At 47.2% G+C, this 18,377-nt stretch overlaps 1 protein-coding gene across 6 annotated transcripts in view; it reads left to right on the top strand.

The window, feature by feature from the left end:
* The window catches only part of FBXO31 (F-box protein 31), a 44,503-nt gene that overhangs the window by 2,392 nt on the left and 23,734 nt on the right, over positions 1 to 18,377 (top strand). For 2 of the 6 annotated variants that reach the window (XM_041770888.1, XM_041770883.1), the window contains exons 2-3: positions 12,937 to 13,008; positions 16,097 to 16,183. In XM_041770888.1, coding sequence (XP_041626822.1) covers positions 16,129 to 16,183 — 55 coding nt within the window. In that variant the 5' untranslated portion in view covers positions 12,937 to 13,008; positions 16,097 to 16,128. Of the gene's footprint in view, positions 1 to 12,936; positions 13,009 to 14,541; positions 15,272 to 15,358; positions 15,626 to 16,096; positions 16,184 to 18,377 lie in introns of those variants that run through there. The other 4 variants (XM_041770889.1, XM_041770884.1, XM_041770885.1 and 1 more) reach the window with 3 other exon arrangements.

The following is an 18,377-nucleotide window of genomic DNA, read 5'->3' on the forward strand; positions in this document are numbered from 1 at the left end:
GGGCGGGGGCGGGGGCGGGCCTGGCGGGGGCGGGGGCGGGGGCGGGGGCCCCGGCCCTGGGGGCTGCCCGGCGATTACCCTGGGGCTGCGGCGGGGATCGGGCCGGGGAGGACGCGGACGCGGGTGGGCATCCTGGCGGGTCCCGGGCCTCGGGGGCGTAGCCGGGGACGGCCGACGGGGGAGGCTGGACGGTTAGGGGGGCAGTCGGAGCCCAGGCGCGGGCGGGGGTCCCCTGAGGGCGGGCTTGTGCAGGGGCAGTGGGAGCAGGGCAGTGACAGGGCTTGACTTCCTCGGAGGGACGTTGGTGGCCGGAGTGACGGTGCCGGACAGTTTTGTAACAGTTCCCAGGAGGAAAGGTTTACTTAATCCAGAGTTCAGGGCTCTCTCCGTGTGAACGTTGACAGATCCCAGGTGTTCCGTGAGGTCTCCTATTTTGGCAAAAAGGACAGATGGGAAACAGATCCAAACAATGCAGAACAGCAGCGGCAGGAAAGTACAAAAATCATCAGAGACCCCTGCAGTCAAAGATAACCCACTCTCAAGATTTTGGGAATCGTCTCGATATGCACACGTAGACTCTCGGACACAGGTTTACTTGGACGGGATCATACCATATAGACCGCCCTCCACACAGTGTAGTATAAGCCAGCTTCGTGTGGTTCTGCTGCATTCGTAGGCCACCTGACCACTTAGTCCCTTACTGATTGACTTTAGAGTTTGCAGCTTTTTCTTGTCTTAAACAGTGCTGTCAAGGCTGCCTTTGTGCAGTCTTGTAGAAATTTGTGATGTTTACTTGTGCCTTCTAGGACTCCTGAGGTTATCCTCCTAGGGTGCGCTTCCTGCCAGAGCAGGGTTGTTGTTAGTAGAGTATGCACACCGATAGATAGCTCGATAGCTCAGAGATACCCATTACCCAGCTGTTGGAATTTGCATCCCCAGAGGGGGTACGTGAGAAGGCCTCTTCCCCCAGGTCCTCCTCAGCAAGAGGATCAGTCATCCTATCTCTGTGGTGAAGCTCAGTGTTCAAGAGTCCAGAGTGTCAGTCGACAGGCCAGGCTCCGTTTAGTGCTTTGAAATCCTGGAATTGCTGCTTTACCTTCCCAACTATTTCTGGGAAGTGCTACTCTTGTAGGTTCACCTTGGGGGGTTAAATAAGATCATGCAGGTTATGTGCTCATCCCCTGAATTGTCATGTCCTATCGTGAGGCTTCTTGGCCATTTTATTTAATCTCTTGTGATTCTTTATTTGTATGTCTCTACGAGAGTTTATTTTTATCTTACAAATTTGTAAGAACTCTGAGTATTAGCAGTATTAACCTTTTGTCATATATGTAGCAAGTGCATTTCTTTTGCCATTTTATTTATTTATTTATTTTTTTTTAAAGTTTTTTTTTTTTTTAATTTTTAATTTTTATTTACTTATGATAGTCACAGAGAGAGAGAGAGAGAGAGAGGCAGAGACACAGGCAGAGGGAGAAGCAGGCTCCATGCACCGGGAGCCCGACGTGGGACTCGATCCAAGGTCTCCAGGATCGTGCCCTGGGCCAAAGGCAGGCGCCAAACCGCTGAGCCACCCAGGGATCCCTCTTTTGCCATTTTAAAACAGAGGCAAAGAGGGCAGCCCGGGTGGCTCGGCTGCTGCCTTCAGCCCAGGATGTGCCCCTGGAGACCCGGGATCAAGTCCCATGTCAGGTTCCCTGCATGGAACCTGCTTCTCCCTCTGCCGGTGTCTCTGCCTCTCTGTGTGTGTCTCTTATGAATAAATAAATAAAATCTTAAAAAAAAAATAAAATAGAGGCAAAGAAAGTTCCACTTTCTCTGTGAACTCTACCTTTTCATTTGCTTTGTTTTGCCTTTTGTACACCTGTAAGTCCCAGATTCGTTGCAGGTGTTCCATTGTGTTTTGAGAAGTTTCTCCATTGGTTAACCAGCCTGTGTAATGGTTTCCAGTGGGTTTGTCTTGGGGAATTCTAACTCGTCTAGCTCAACTATAGGAACAGAATAATGAAGACATTTGTGTAATCCAAAAAATCTGAAGGTATGGCATGGAATAAAACTCCCTGGGGTTAGAGGTCAGGGTGATTTCTTAGAGTTGCTAATGGAAGTACAAAAAGTCCTGATGAAGATGTAGAAGAAAACTGGGGGACAGACAACAAGACTGCAGTCCTTTCCTGCTGGGGCACTTCTCAGTTCAGCTTTCCCGAGTCAAGAGACAATGTGACATTAGAAGTGATGGATCTTGTCCACCAAGGCAGACATACTAGGAAAATTTTAATTGTGAGAAATTAAAAAAAAAAAAAAGACAAAAGTAGTAAAAAAGACATATTCCTAGTCATCCCCAATATTCTATTTGCTTTTGATCCCTTTACCTTTTTAGTTTCTAAAAAATTTTTCAATTTTTTTTTGTTTTTAAGTATTTTATTTATTTATTCATGATAGAGAGAGAGAGAGAGAGGCAGAGACACAGGCAGAGGAAAAAGCAGGCTCCATGCAGGAGCCTGACGTGGGACTCGATCCTGGGTCTCCAGGATCATGCCCTGGGCTGAAGGCGGCATTAAACCGCTGAGCCACGGGCTGCCCTTGTTCAGTCTTTTTAAATGCTATGTGGTGGTTCATAATTTGAAGAGACCACACTTTGTTCCTACCTTTATTTTTATTTTTATTTTTTTCTGTTAAAGACAGTGTATAGTGAACAATCTCTATGTCTGTTTGAATGCAGATAGAATACATGCAGAAGTAGTGCTTGCGGGGTGGTGGGCTGTGAGCTCTGCAGTTTTTACTGCCTGGTTATTCCGTTAGTGATTTTAGCTGCTTTCCCTCCTGATACTGGAGCATGAACAGGAAAGTCAGAAAAGGTGACATGCAAATGTTTAATATGCATCATGTTATCACAAAGCAGCTGTCATTTCTGGTCCAGCTACTCTAGGTTATTCCCTTTAATCCAGTATCTGCTCAATTCTCTCTACTCCAAACGATCCATATTTATATATTTTAATTTGCATGTGCCTGATAATTAGTGAGGATGCACATTTTAAAAAATATCATTATTAGGGGTGCCTGGGTGGCTCAGTCGGTTGAGCATCTACCTTAGGCTCAGGTCATGATCTCCAGGTCCTGGGATCGAGCCCGCGTCGGGCTCCCTGCTTAGTGGGGAGCCTGCTTCACCCTCTCCCTCTGCCTGCAGCTCCCCCCCGCTTGCGTGCTCTGTCAAACAAAGTCTTTAAAAAAAATAAATTAAAAATATCATTATTGGCAATTTGGATTTTTCTTACTTGTTTATCCTTAATCTTTTGCCCACTTTCTACCCTATATTTTTTTCTACTGATTTGTGGGTTTTATTTATTTAGTCCAGATAGATTTAATATGTTGCAAGACATTTCCTTAGTAGCCTATAGTGATTTACAATTTAACCTCATTTATAATGACTTTTTTGAAAGTTACAATGTTGGTCAAATTTACATATTTTGGATTTAAGGAATGATTTTCTTTCTTTCTTTCTTTCTTTTTTTAAGATTTATATTTTTTTATTCATGAGAGACACAGAGAGAGGGAGAGGCAGGCTCCATGCAGGAAGCCCGATGTGGGACTCGATCCCAGGTCTCCAAGATCACCCCTGGGCTGAAGGCGGTGCTAAACCACTGAGCCACTGGGGCGGGCTGTCTTTTCTTTTCTTTTTTTCTTTTCTTTTCTTTTTTTCTTTTCTTTTTTTTCTTTCTTTTCTTTTCTTTTCTTTTCTTTTCTTTTCTTTTCTTTTCTTTTCTTTTTTTTCTTTTCTTTTCTTTTCTTTTCTTTTCTTTTCTTTTCTTTTCTTTTCTTTTCTTTTCTTTCTTTCCTCTTTCTGATTTTATTTTTTATTTTATTAAAAGATTTTAGGGATCCCTGGGTGGCGCAGCGGTTTGGCGCCTGCCTTTGGCCCAGGGCGCGATCCTGGAGACCTGGGATCGAATCCCACATCGGGCTCCCGGTGCATGGAGCCTGCTTCTCCCTCTGCCTGTGTCTCTGCCTCTCTGTCTCTCTCTGTGTGACTATCATGAATAAATAAATAAAATCTTAAAAAAAAAAAAAAATTTTAAAAGATTTTATTTGTTTATTCATGAGACACAGAGAGAGAGAGAGAAAGGCAGAGATGCAGGCAGAGGGAGAAGCAGGCTTCTTGCAGGGAGCCCAATGTGGGACTTGATCCCAGGACTCTGGGATCATGAATTGAGCTGAAGGCAGGATCTCAACCACTGAGCCACTGCCCCTAAGGAATGATTTTCATCCAAAGGTTATGAAGATGGTCGCTAGGTCTTCAGTTTCAGTAGTTCGTTCTGGTAGCTTCAATTTCTAGCTCATCTATGTCAAAAATCGGTTGGCTGTCGATCCCATATGGTATTTATAGATGTCCCTTAGGGTTGTCTCATTCTACATATAAGAACAGTCATATATGGGGTGAGTCTGAGCTTCTTTTAGCTTCCAAGTTTCATCTTTCCTAAACTAGATTGGGTTAAGGTGAGTGTTGAGAAGGCCAATGCCTCAAGTACATTTAGGTAAGAACCAAAGCCCTCCAGCCTTGGTGAGCAGGAGGCCAAATCTCAGGCTGGTTGAGGAGATGAGTTGTCCTAGCCTCTTAAGTGTCTTGGAACTGGAACCTCTGTGTCCCATCCAGTCCTGATGGGTATAATGGTGGCTCCAGTTTTTCGTGTCTTGGGAGGATGAGTAAAACTAGTGAATTGCATGTTTACATATTTGCTCCCTGTCTTTTGATAATTGGATTTTCCAGAGCAAAAAACAAGCTACAAAAATGGGAGTGGGAAAGAGAATATCACACCTGTGTTTTATCGCTTCAAAGAATTTGGGACCATGATTGGCTTTTCACAGTGCAGCCAATGTATGCATGTTTAAGAGCCCTTCCTAAAATGATTGGATGATTTTGCATGGGGCGAAGGTGTGTGTGGGGTAGCACTAGAAACTTAAAACGGGGTAGCTCTATTTATAATATGTTGTCAGAAGCTCACAATTTCCAGTGTCCTAGCAATAAATCAGTTATTTTTATAGAACTTTGGCCTTTGTAGCCCACTGTGTGCTGGATCTTTTGGATTAAATATTTTCCAGTGGTATATCTCTGGACAGGTGAAAGGTTGCTAGTGAGAAGCTAAGTCTGTGCTTCTGATTTTGGGGTGAGCACAGAACAACTAGGTGATATTTATCCTCTCACAGGAAACCAACTGAACCATGTCCAGCCTCTGGGGCGAGCGCAGGCCAGGGTGAGGGTAAACACTTTTTTTGATGCATCACTCCTTTGGCTGCGGGCCGCCTGCAGTTACTTGCATGTGGGGCTATAAATAAGTCATCATTTCTCAGAGTTCTGAGGGTAGAAGCCAAGTGAGTTATTTTGCCTTTGACCCTGACGAGGCTTTTCTTCATTAACACTTCACCATTTACTCAGTGATTTTTGAAATCTATGTTCAGACCACGGTTTTAAATAAAAATATTCAAATAATAACAAAAGACAAATTTAGAAACAAAGGAAACGCTCATACATGTATTTTCTCCTTCCACACTGAGTTAGGAATATTTAAAATTTTTTAAAGATTTTATTCACGAGAGACACAGAGAAAAAGGCAGAGACAGGCTGAGGGAGAAGCTGGTGCCCTACAGGAAGCCCGATTGGGGGTGGGGGGGCTCTATCCCAGGACTCTGGGATCATGACCTGAGCCAAAGGCAGATGCTCAACCACTGAGTCACCCAGGTGTCCCTAATATTTAGAAGTACTCAGACAAGGAATTCATATATTCGGGTTCGTATCTGTCAGTGTCAGGTTTTAAATTTATAATATATAATTTGCCCATTTCTTTCCTTGTGGTAAATTTTTTGATGCATAGAATGATATTTGCGTAATATTTTGATCTAAGTCTAAAATGTGTTTAAATTCTTTCATAATTAGGAATAATCCTTTTCCAATAATGTGTGATCTTTATGACAGAAATGGAGGATTAAAAACCAGTATTAATTCTGTTTTTGCAAGCAGAGGGAAATACAGTTTCTGTCCTATATGATATGCTGATGGGAAATGTGAGAAATGAAGCTTTTGTTAATACAACTGAAATTGGAGGGTCGACTTGGGAAGAGGTGAACTGGGCAAGTTGTTCGTTTTAAGGTTGGCTTTGGGGATTTTTATGATTCCTGTAAAGTGGATTTACTAAGCCCACTGGTTTTGATGGTGGGGTGGGCAGATTGGCAGGTGGTCAAACTGTACATGGTAGTAATGCATGTGTCTTAACCACAAGAAGGGGAAGCCAGCCCCCTTCCTGGATGTGGAGCAGGATCTCAGAACTTGAGGGAAAACCTTTATCTTTTTCTTCTACTTTGCCACTTGAAAGGACTGCAGTTTTCTTTTCTTTTTTTTTTTTTTTTTCAAAATGAATCTCGTTTGCTGCTTTATAGAGAAACCTCTTCCTTTCCCTTACCGAGGAGGAAAGGGTAGACAGTGGTGCCTCATAGGGGAGCATTTTTCAGATCTCCTTTTTTTCAAACTTAAAAAAGTAAGCTAGAAAGTAAGCCTGGTACCCAGAGAACATCCAGTAAAGATTTCCCGCAACCATATTTAATTAGACAGACACTGGTACCTTGCCAAAAAGAATGGATTGGTTGTTAGAGGACCAGGCACTGCCATTGTTACTGTTTTCCTGTGTTTATAAAATGATTACGTAATGCATTTGAGGCTCTGGGTTTGTCTTTCTGGCTCTAAAGAGCATGTAAACACAAAGGTGTCTTTGGGACTTTGCAGAGGAACAAGTGTCCTCTTGGAAAATGAAGGCCCTTTCCTGAGATGGGCAGGGTTTGGAACCCATGAGTCAGCATCCTTTGCCAGCGATCCCATCACTGTCCACCTGGTGGCGACGGAGAGGCTGGTAAACCGGAGCAGGGCCAGGCCTGTGTTGTGTGTGGAGTATTAGCCGAGGAGCAGGAAGGGTCAGAAACACTAGACAACGTTCTAGGGGCGGATGATGGCAGAGTCAGGCTCCAGGCTTCTTTCCTGGTCTCACACATGGGTGGTGGGACAGTGGGTGTGCACACACTCAGGAAGGGTGGGTGTCTCAGGGTGACAGATGGGCCTTAGCTGGAGTAGGTGTCCCTTGGCCAGCAGGTGCATGTCATGGGAGCTGGACTGGGGTCAGAGTCTTCACGCTGGAAGAGTGCAGCTACTCACAGCATCCACTGGCACAGAGACTGTTTATCTTTGTGTGAACTGAACTGGTTGAGAACGAGTCACATTAATCCTGTAGGCAGTTTCAGCCATCCTGGAGAATTGTTTAGCCTCCCAAATAGTCCAGGTGTTTAATAGGAGACACCTGTAGGTTATGTCCAATTTTTGGGTTTTACAGTCTTCCCATCCTAAAATGAGCTTGCTGCAGAGTGTTTTTCCAGATCTGGTACATTATTATTTTTTTTTTTAAAGGAGGGGGAGGTCCTCTCTCCCACCAGCCCCTGCCCCTTCCTTTGACTTTTTTTAAGCCTCAAAAGTAAAAGTGTGGGTTACCTGGGTGGCTCAGTGGTTGAGTGTCTGCCTTTGGCTTAGGTCGTGATCCCGGGGTCCTGGGATCAAGTCCCACATCGGGCTCAACTGCTGAGCCACCCAGGCATCCCAAATCATTTAAAAAAAAAAAAAAAAAAAAAAAGTCTGCTGTGGAGTCTCTGTCCATGTTGCTTTTCTACCTAAGACTCTTCCATGCTTTTGTGATGCCTGTGGACTCCCATCTCTGCCATCCACCTCTCTCCAGGGTTGAGAGAGAACCAGATTTATCTTGTATGCTCACCAACTTGCTGCAGGTAGCATCTTAGTGCTGTGCCTGTCCAGTTTTGCATTTACCTGGAGAATGAGACCAGGTCCCCTCTGGCAGCCTCTCGGTACCGATGCAGTGTGCAGGAGACTAGTGCTCAATTTCTTTTTTTTTTTTTAATTTATTTTATTTTTTTTAATTTATGATAGTGAGAGAGAGAGAGAGAGGCGCAGAGACACAGGCAGAGGGAGAAGCAGGCTCCATGCACCGGGAGCCTGATGTGGGATTCGATCCCGGGTCTCCAGGATCGCGCCCTGGGCCAAAGGCAGGCGCCAAACTGCTGCGCCACCCAGGGATCCCTAGTGCTCACTTTCTTTGCCACATTCTGCTCCGACATGTGTGCATATGTCAGTCATGGGTCTTCACCTTCTCTTCCAGGGAAGGGGCCTCAAGCTGAGGTGTGTCTGTGGGGTTCTGCAGCAGGGAGGGAGAGAGAGGAAACTTCTAACCGACTCCCCCCATAGAAACTAATCAGAGTTATGCATGATCAGAAATGTGCTATGAGGACAGTTTTCACTAGAACCCCTCACACATCCCCGGGCTCCTTGGACGAGAAACAGTGAGGAGCACTTGGCAGCCCCAGGCAGTTAGATCACAAGAGGCTTACATGTTGACTTGACTCGAGCCAAAGTACTACCCTGTTCTTCCCTCTTGGCAAAACATTTTTCAAATAGCTTTTTGGAAATTTTCTGATTGGAATATTTGAAGTGGTAATTTAATTTTTTTCTTACGAGGATATACATACAATAAAAATTAACCCTATGGAGTATCTTTAAGTGTACGGTCCTGTGATATTGAGTACATTCACTTGTGCAACCATTCTCCCTTCCCACCTGCCCCCAGTCCACCTCTAGGACTTGTTCATCCTGCCCACACACAGCTCTGTCCTGGTTACACCCCAGCTTCCAGGGACCTCATGGAATTGTCAGGACACAGTGTATTTGTTTGTGGGGTCCTAGTTATTTCACTGAACACGATGTCCCGAAGGTTCATCCATACTGCATCAGGTAACAGAGTTTACCTCCTTTTTAAGGCTGAATAACATTCCATCAGGTGGATGGACCATGTTGTGTTTATGGGTTCACCTGCTAGCAGACACTAGGGATTGCTTCCACCTTTTGGATATTGTGGAGGCTGTTGCCGAGAGCACGGGTGCAGAAATACCTGAGTCCCCCCTTCCAACTCCTTGGGAGCCCTGCCATAGCAGAATGAGAGTTGGGTCCTACGGTAATTCTGTGTTCCCATACTGTTCTCCACAGCGAGACCGTTTCATTTTAGAAATTTCCTCAAGTCCAACTTACTTATTTTTCTCCTTTCTCAGCCTTTTTTTTTTTTTTCATTTTAGAGTAAACACTTTCAAAAAAGAATTGTTTAAGCTCTTTTTTATAATAGATTAGCGGGGATTTTTTTGTAATTTTTATTTAGGTAATCTCTGCACCTGTCATGGGGCTTGAACACACAGTCCTAAGATGAAGAGTCACATGCTCCACCAAATGAGCTTCCAGGGGCCCCATCAAGGAACCTTTTTTTTTAAAAAAATTTTACTCATTTATTAATGAGAAACAGAGGCTGAGGGAGAAGCAGAGTACCCACAGGGAGCCCTATGTGGGACCTGATACCAGGACCCTGGTATCATGACCTGAGCCAAAAGCAGACACCCAACCCATTAAGCCACCCAGGTGCCCCCAAGGAAACTTTTTGAATTGACAGCCTGTAACACCAAATCCAGTACTTTGGAAGCATCTGTAGGCAGCACAGTGTGGTATGCTAGCTTTTAGTCATCAGAGACAGGATCTGTGCCAAACGGTAGAGTTCACACTTGGTGGTTTTTCTAGAAGGAAAGATACATGGTACTGGTGAGTACGGCCTTAAAGTTACATATTTATTTATTTTTAAAGATTTTGTTTATTCATTCATGAGAGACACAGAGAGAGAGAGAGAGAGGCAGAGACACAGGTAGAGAGAGAAGCAGGTTCCATGCAGGGAGCCCGATGTGGGACTCGATCCGAGGTCTCTGGGACCACACCCCTAGAAAAGAGCCACCCAGGCGTCCCACCTTAAAGTTATTTTAAGAGCAGTTTCCCTTGATGACTTATGGGAACGTTTATAGAACAATTAGAGGATGTGGCACTGTTCTTAGCCCCTATTAAAAAAAAAAAAAAAAGATTTTCCCGTCAGGTGGAAAATACCAGACAGTTTTTGTAGGAACAGTTGGGCAAAAATGACATTATTCTTCTTTGGTGCCTTTATTGTGACCTTTTGGGAATATTAAGGAAAACCTACTAAAAATTGCTCCATTTATTAGCACTACATCCTAATTTTGCTTTTTTCTGATTGTTCATGGTGTTTTTGTGGATGTTTTATCTGCCTGTGCAACTTCACATCCTATGCCATATGAGCAATGCCATTTCTTGACACAGTGGACAGAAATTTATGATGAGCTAGCCATCCTGGCTAAAATCCTCATAGCCACTTAGAAGCATTGTTACTGTCAGGTTGGAGTGTGCAATGGACTCTGATAACAAAAATCAGAGGGCAGTCCGCAGCCTGGGCCCAGAGAAATGCCTAAGGAGCAATACCAATGCCTCACAAAGGCCTGGCTATGGTCTTCCAGGTGCATCAGCCTCAGGAGCACGCCTGGATGCATTTTCAGGGCTGTGCCCCATACTTGACCACTGGCATTGAGAGTCACACGTATTAAAAAAGTGCAGTTCAGAGGAGAAGACCTCTTCCCCACTGTCACAGCACTTTGTCAACGAGATAGTAAGAGACTCTTTCTTCCTTGTCTGTCAGCGCTTGCCGCAGTAGCATGCTGGAATAGAGAAGGGGAGCTATCCTTTCAAAACCACCTGGAAACAAACTGAAGCCTCTACCTTGTTATGCAGTAACAATTTTGAAGTGCATTGTTTGCACAAGAGAAAGCCAAAGTGTCTTTAAAGAGAGCCAGGCAGGGAAGCCCCAGTGGCCCAGCAGTTTAGTGCTGCCTTCAGCCTGGGGTGTGATCCTGGAGACCTGGAATCAAGTCCCGCATCAGGCTCCCTGCATGGAGCCTGCTTCTCTCTCTGCTTGTGTCTCTGCCTCTTTCTCTCTGTGTCTGTCATGAATAAATAGATAAAATCTTTAAAAATAATAGCAGAGCCAAAGTAGTGACCGCTGACCAGGGACTTTCAGGAGAAGCCACGTGGCTGTCATGGACATCGCAGAGCCAGCAGGAGATGGTGAAGATAGAGAATATGAACAGAGCCCTTAGTGAGAGCGGGGTAGACCAGTTGCTTCAGTGTGTTCTACTGACTTGGGGGGGGGGGTGGCCCATTCAGTTGGTCCATGGGGTTTTTTTGTTTGTTTGTTTTTGTTTTTTATTTTATTTTTTTTCTTTTCCATGGGGTTTTGATAAGTGGTGGTCTCTCTGATGCTGAGACTTGTATTGCAGGCAGGTGTTGCTGCGTCCCTTCCCCAGATTCACAGACAGCATATTTTATCCATCTGTCCTCACAGGTTCCTACCACTTGCATTATCCTCCACAATGGAGTCCATATTCTTCTTGGCAGCAGGATAAAACATATTTTTATTTTTCTGCCCAATAGTGAGCAAGGCCGTGATTTTATGGCTTAGGAGTCTTTAACTTCATGTCTGTTCATCAGCAGAGGAGGAAGAGAAAAGCAGGTGTCCTCCAGGCAGGCCCTGTCGGGAGAGACATTGCTGAGCAGGTGCCTCGCCCCAAATACCTTCTCCCCTCTGTGTGCATCTGGAGCTTTACTTGGTGTACTGTGGGAAACCTGTCAGTTCACAGAAGCATTTGGGCTAATACCATCCATTCTGTTGAAAAAAAAAACAGATTAGACCGTGGGAGGATTTAGGCACCATCAGGAGAGACGTGATGAAGGGACCACCCTCGGCCACTGTTGGCCATACCTCATCAGTACACGTTTCAGGTGGACTGCCAAGATGCCAGCCTTGCCCAGCCTTGGCGCCCCTTCCTCTAATGGAGGTGTAGTGCTGATCACAGAGGTGGCTGTCCTGTGAAGCCCCAGCTGAACACCTGCACCCCGGAGGAGCACAGGGAGAGTCCTGGTGGGGATTGTGTGAGGGCCTGGGCAGGGGGCTGCGGAGCACACTCCATGCTAGGGCTGTGCTACCACAATAAGGCATCCCATCCAGGCTTCACCTGGGGGTCCTGCACCACAAACTCTGGTCCTTTGTGCAAGCCACGGGCCTCTCTTTGTGATTTCTCCTCACTGAAACAGACAAGACAGTAGCAGCTCTCTCAGGCTTGCCAATAGGGTCAAATGCAGTGGTGCCTGGCCCATGCAAAGGTTGGTACCAGGCATGTGACATCACTGTAGCTCTTGGCCTGCTGGAAGTCTTGGATTTGTGGTGATTAGTTCAGTACATGCTTTCCTTGCAAAGCCTGCTGGACCCAACCCTTAGGACCTGAGGTTTCCACTGGAAAGCTGCGGTGGGTGACTTAGAAAAGTGGGTTGGGGTAGGGATGGGGAGGAAGAAGCAGGAGGGTACGGTCAGCCAGGCGAGGATGGGGAGGCAGAGAGGGTATCAAGGATCTCTGTTGCTGGCTGGGGTCTAGGGGCCCTGGTGCCAGAGGGACATGAGTATGCAGCTCCTCCTTCCAGGCTCTCACTTGGTCTTCCATCACAGGCCTGTGGCTTTGTTTAATGGAACGAGTAGTATGGTGAGCCACAGTGCAGGTTCAGGGGGACTTCATGGGACTCTGACACCAAGAATGATTTCATTTCCACGGAAACATGTTTCTGGACCGCTGAGTTTGTGCTGTGCCATCTTCATAAGCTGGGGATTGTCTGACTGTGGTTTTGTGCGTTTAGGTTTCTAGAGCTTATCACAATAGACAGTGCAGATAGTTGTTTTGTCACGTGTGGTCTAAACATAGAATAATGGCTTTACTGGTGAGTGCGGGTGCTGACGGCATGTGGAAGTCCCACAAAATCTCCCCAGCAAGGGAAAGGCTCTGCCTGGGAAGACAGGGCCAAGACTTCAGCTTGCGCCTTCCCCTCCTCCTTCCCTCCCTTCTGTTGGTCTGTCTGTTTTTGTGGTCTTGTGACTTTTTGACTCTGATCTCCAGCAATGTTTCTTGTTACAGAGTATGGCGTTTGTGAGAACCTGCGGAAGCTGGACATCACCGGCGTGTCTTGTCGAGATGTCTATGCCAAGCGTAAGTGACCCTGTTGCCATCCGTGGTCCCCTTTGTTCCAAAGGCAGAACGAGCACCCATGATAGGAGTTCAAAGAATGGGACCCCCAGCCCTTGTTCCCTCCTCAGATCCCCGGTGTTGTAGCTGATGCACCATGGACAGTGCTGGTAGCTGCAGCACTAAGGGTGGGGGGCCTTTTCTTGGTCTCTGGGGGTGTCTCGTCTTTCTTTTTCACAGGTAATGGTGTCTTCTGTTAGGTGCTGAAGACCATTAGATCTGAGAAACGTGGCTGTATGGAAAACAACCCTGGGGTGCTTCAGAGGCATCCCTTTGTCTGGATTCCGGGCACGTGGACAGCAGCTTCACTGAGAAGTCTGGCCGTTCCCGCAGGCTTCCTTGGCCAGCGGGGCTGGCCTCCTCAGACCCTGCCTCCCTGCAGCCCCACCCCAGGTCCCCCTTCTGGGGCTCTGTCTGCCCTGCAGTCTCCTATTGCCAAGTGGGGTCGAGTCTTCAGACCCCACTTCCTGTTGTGAGGCTGTGAAGATCGCTGTTGGCCTGACACCACTCAGGAGCTACGGCCCAGCACTGAGCCGCAGGGAGAAGCTTGTGGGTTCACCCCTCAGTGGCTGTCTTGGGCAGTATTAGCTCCCCAGGGCTGGGGATCAAAGAGCGGAGTAAGACGGTGACCCAGTTCTCTTTGGCCTAAAGTAGACTGTTTATTGCTCTTAAAAGGGCCTTAAGGTTTCATCTTAAATCCATCTTGCTAGATTAGATTCTTGGTAGATTCACATTCTTTGGAAATGTTCTCCATTGAAAGCAGAGCCGGTAGTGCTCCTTCGAGGGTGCTCAGACCTGGGAGCTGAGACCACAGTCTACATGGAACATGTCTGGTTCAGGACTCAGAAGGACGCAGGTTGCTGACAGCCTGGAAGTTGCTCCAGGGTCGGGGGCATGGGCTGCTGCCTTTCCATGTCCCCGTTCTTAGCGGGTCTGTCACTCAGGTTCTCTTCTGAGATGTCCCTCGTTCACATGGCTGCAGGGGAGCATGGAGCTTCCATGTAGAGCTGGCTAGGTGGGAGGCACTGGCAGTGCTTCCTCCTTGGATGTGGCGGATGTCGTCGTCGTCCTGTTAGTTCTTTCTGTCCACACTGTGATCCGTGGCAGTTTGGGTTTGTGAGGTGGTTGGTGTTCTGAGTTAGGATTTGTGCTCACATTGGGGAGCTTTTCCACCAGCAAGCTGGAGGTTCTTCATGGGCCTTCCTCTGGGGTGCCAGGGTGCTCATGACATGCACAGCTCAGCTGTGCCCTCTGACCCCCCACACCCTCCTGATCCCTGGCCTTGGCCCCCACTGCTGACGACCTGCCAGCTCCTCCTTCTCTGTGGGTACTCAGACTTGGCTTTCTTCTTCTTTTTTTTTTTTTTTTTTAAAGACTTTATTTATTTATTCATGAGAAAGAGAGAGAGAGAGAGAGAGAGAGAGGCAGAGACATAGGCAGAGGGAGAAGCAGGCTCCATGCACTGGGAGCCCGACGTGGGATTCGATCCCGGGTCTCCAGGATCGCGCCCTGGGCCAAAGGCAGGCGCCAAACCACTGCGCCACCCAGGGATACCCTGGCTTTCTTCTTTTGCTTCTGCCTCACTTTCTACCAGCCTAGAAAGACACGTGTCATGGGACGTGGGTCTAGGGGGCCCTAGCAGTCATATATCCTGAAAGCCTTATCCCTTCCTGTCTCTCATCTCCGCAGCCAGAACAATACTGCTTTGAACCTTGCAAAGCCCAGATTCCAGAAGCAGAAAGCCAGTTCTGCCCCCTGTCTCCTGTCCTCCATTCTATGAGTGCCACATGGCCCTGGCTCCACCCTTTGTTCCTCTATGGTTGCCCAGAGCTCAGTATCTTAATCCAGCCAGAGTGTGGAACTGGAGGGAGGGACTAACTCTGGCTATCAGCATTAGCGCTGGGGCAGGACCCCATTCTGTCCACAGCAGTCTCTGTGTGTGACATGAAACAAAGGTATCCTGGCTTTTTTGGGCAGTCAGCTGGTTTCTAGAAGTATCTACTATTCAAGTTTTTATCATTGGACTGCTTGAATTTGTTAGGTCATTTGACAATATCATCTGAAAATAGTTTGAAGGCACAGTTCTCTATATAGGAGTTGAGTAAGCGTTCAAGACAGCATCTGGAAGAAGGCAGGTGCCAATACCTCCCGGGTGTGGGGGCAGATGTGGAAACTAAGGCCCCCATGAAGCTCACTCAACTCAGTTATGCTGTGCCGAAGAACACAGGTGGGCAGGCAGGTGGGCAGTGGCTGGGGGTGAGCTGGAGTGGGGTGAGGGAGAGGGGACGAGGCCAGGGTGAGGTGAACACGCTCACACATGCGTCTGGTATACTGGGGACATGGACAGGCAGAGAAGAACATTTGGAGATATCTTGACCCCTTAAAAATGGTTGCAAAATCCAGGTAATGATTACCTTATTCAGTGTCTGGAAGTGCTGAATCCACCCCAGTCATTGGCAGCTTCAGTTTTTGTGTTCACAATGCAGGAACTGTGTGTGTGTGTGTGTGAGAATTTGCTCTGAAGGCCTTATCGAGGAGAAGATTGCTTAGCTTCTGGAATGGGTGATGGAAAGAAATCAAGGTTGGTACCTGGCAGAGATAGGTTCAAGAGTGAGTAGGCCTGAGTTAGGAGGCAGGCAAACATCACCCTTAATCAGAAACAAAACACACACAGACAGCATATGGTCAAGGAAGAACGCCAGGTGTGGACCAGACAAGGGAGAGATCAGTCAGGCACAGGGGTTCCCTAAATGGTCCCCCAAATATCCCCTAGCCATAACCTTGGGTCTCCCACCTCCATCTGTTCCCTTGATCTGTGGCCATCGAGAGGGAGGGTCCTGAGCTTGCCCGCCATTACGAGTTTCTGGTGTGGCTCCATTGGTTAACGAAGACAGGCCATCCCTGGCAAATACTTGCATCCTGAGGTTTTGGGGGCTGCGTATGTAATGGGAAGTGTCCATTGTCAGTGAGGGAGGGTGTTAAGTCATGGAAACTGATCATACCATCCTGGAAGCAGAGCCATCTTTACCCTTTCCCTGCTGTGTCTGTTCAGGTATAAACCCTCGCGTGAAGTCGGGACGTTTCATGAAAATTCTTCCCGATTACGAGCACATGGAGTACAGAGATGTTTACACCTGCCGTACGTACCTCCTGCTGGCTTTGGCTTTTGCGGGTGAGCACGGCCGAGAAGCTGCATGGAGAGGGACCTCTAACTCCAGGCACAAGGACTGCTTGGGTGTGAAGAGCAAGCTGCCCTCCTTGGCTTTTGCTGTTTTCTTACCTTTGTTGTTCTCTGTGGCTCAGCCACAGCTGAGGCCACACCTGAGCTGTGGCCCTGGGTCGGCTACACACATGGGCCAGGATTGCACAGAAGCTTTGGGGTTTTTGGATAGTACCAATAAGACCACTCTGTTGATGCACGTTTTAATACTTATCGTTCATTGAGGCTTAGGGGAGAGGACAGGGTAGAAACTTTAAAACACTTCTGCTCCAAAATTAAATGTAAGTGGTTTGCTTCTAGATTTCGTTAGTCCGTCACATTATAATTGCATATGTGAATTAAAAAATGTTATACAAGATACTCAACACTGGGCAGGAGTGAGTAGAAGCAATTGATTATTTGCTGATTGGCAAATAATCTGATTCCCCTCTTGATTGGCATTTCTTGAGTCTGGAAATTTCCCTGAACTGTATTACACAAGTCTTAGCTCTGTTAGGTTGAGCTCAGGTGGAAAGTGAGTGTCTGTTGTCAAGAAGACATCACATGTGTCTGCTAACACTAAAGGACGTTTTTATGTTCCTAGAAGCACACTGCTCCCTGCTATTGCTCATACCCCTCTGAACCCTCCACCCTCTGTGGAGGGCCTGCTGGAGCAGACCCGCTCCTGAGTCTTAGATACACAATTTCTAACAAAACCTTTGTGAGCAGAGGAAATAGAGTTGCTTACAGGATCTCTTCTAACTCCTGTCAGATTGTGGACATTTAGCTGAAGTGTGCTTGCTGGTCTTGTGGTGCTCGGATACCATCCTGGCGCCAGTGCAAAGATGCCTGGACCTAGTTAGCGTCCTTTGGAGTGTGTGCAACAACTGTGCATAGCTCCTGAGAACACTCACCTCCTTCCGTATCATCAGGCCCAGAGCCCATCTGCTTAAATGGAGACCAGTAACAAGGGTGCTTGTCAGTGTATAAGAGCAGGCCTAAGGAGCTGGCTGGGCTGTCAAGGGGGTCGGATGGGTCAGGTCTGGAATCTGAGGCATGAATTGGGTTCTTTCTGAACCCTCTCTGAGGTTGCCTCTAGCATATTTTGTCATAGATTAACCCACAACCACCCTCCCACTTAACAGTCAGTGAGCAACGGTGCCTCATCCAGCCCAACCTCCCAGAAATGTCCACTGTGACGGCTGGCTTGTGAGGACCTTGGGACCTGACACTGTTTCTGTCTCCCTTATCCACTTGTCCTTTCCTGGAGCTCTTGAGACCCCATGTTCACTGGTCCCCTGGTTTCTGTGGTCTCTATTGACCGAGTGTAGACACTGACTCCGGGGAGAGGCAAGTCAGCCTACCTAGGGTAACCTTTGAGGAGCTTTGTGGTCCCACATGAGCTGCTTTCGCTGTATCACTTTTGCTTATTCTATCAGGCCACATGTTGCCTGATACTCTTGGAAGTCCCATGTAGGGCATTAGGAGCATTGCGGGGATGCACTGTGTTCACAACATAGCTAACGTGTTTGTGTGTGAATTGATTGTGACTGTGTAACCACAGGGCTCTGGGTTTTAAGGATCCCCCCTAGAATTCTGATGGTGCTCCAGATGGCTCTAGTAGATACAGAAGTTTGATGGAACATCGTGCACCCCTTGGGGAGGAGATGGGTAGGCGACTTTGAACATTTGGGCATGGATGACAGGGCATCTGGCTGCACAGGTAGAGACTGACGGGAAGGCTCCTCCAGAGTCCAGTCTGCCGAGAGCACACGGGGCATCCTCAGGAAGGGGGAGACCACTGGCAAGTATAGCAACAGGAAGGTGCTCCTCCTCGAGAGCGCAGGCGGTTCCAGCAGGAAGTGCCTTTGAGAGAGGGCGGCAGCCTGCCCATCACCTGGCCGAATTCTTAGAGCCTGTGCAATGTTCTTTCTCATCTTGGTCTGAATGTAGATTCTGTATCCTGCACCTTGACACTGTTCCTTTATTAGTTTGGTGGGTATTTGATGAAGTCTTTGGGGTTTTCTACATACAGTATCAAGTCATCTGCAGGCAGTGACAGCTGTACTTGTTCATTTCCAGTTTGAATGCCTGCTATTTCTTTTTCTTGCCTGGTCATTGAGGCTACAACCTC

This window comes from Vulpes lagopus, chromosome 10, assembly GCF_018345385.1.
Source record: "Vulpes lagopus strain Blue_001 chromosome 10, ASM1834538v1, whole genome shotgun sequence".
Lineage (NCBI taxonomy): Eukaryota > Metazoa > Chordata > Mammalia > Carnivora > Canidae > Vulpes > Vulpes lagopus.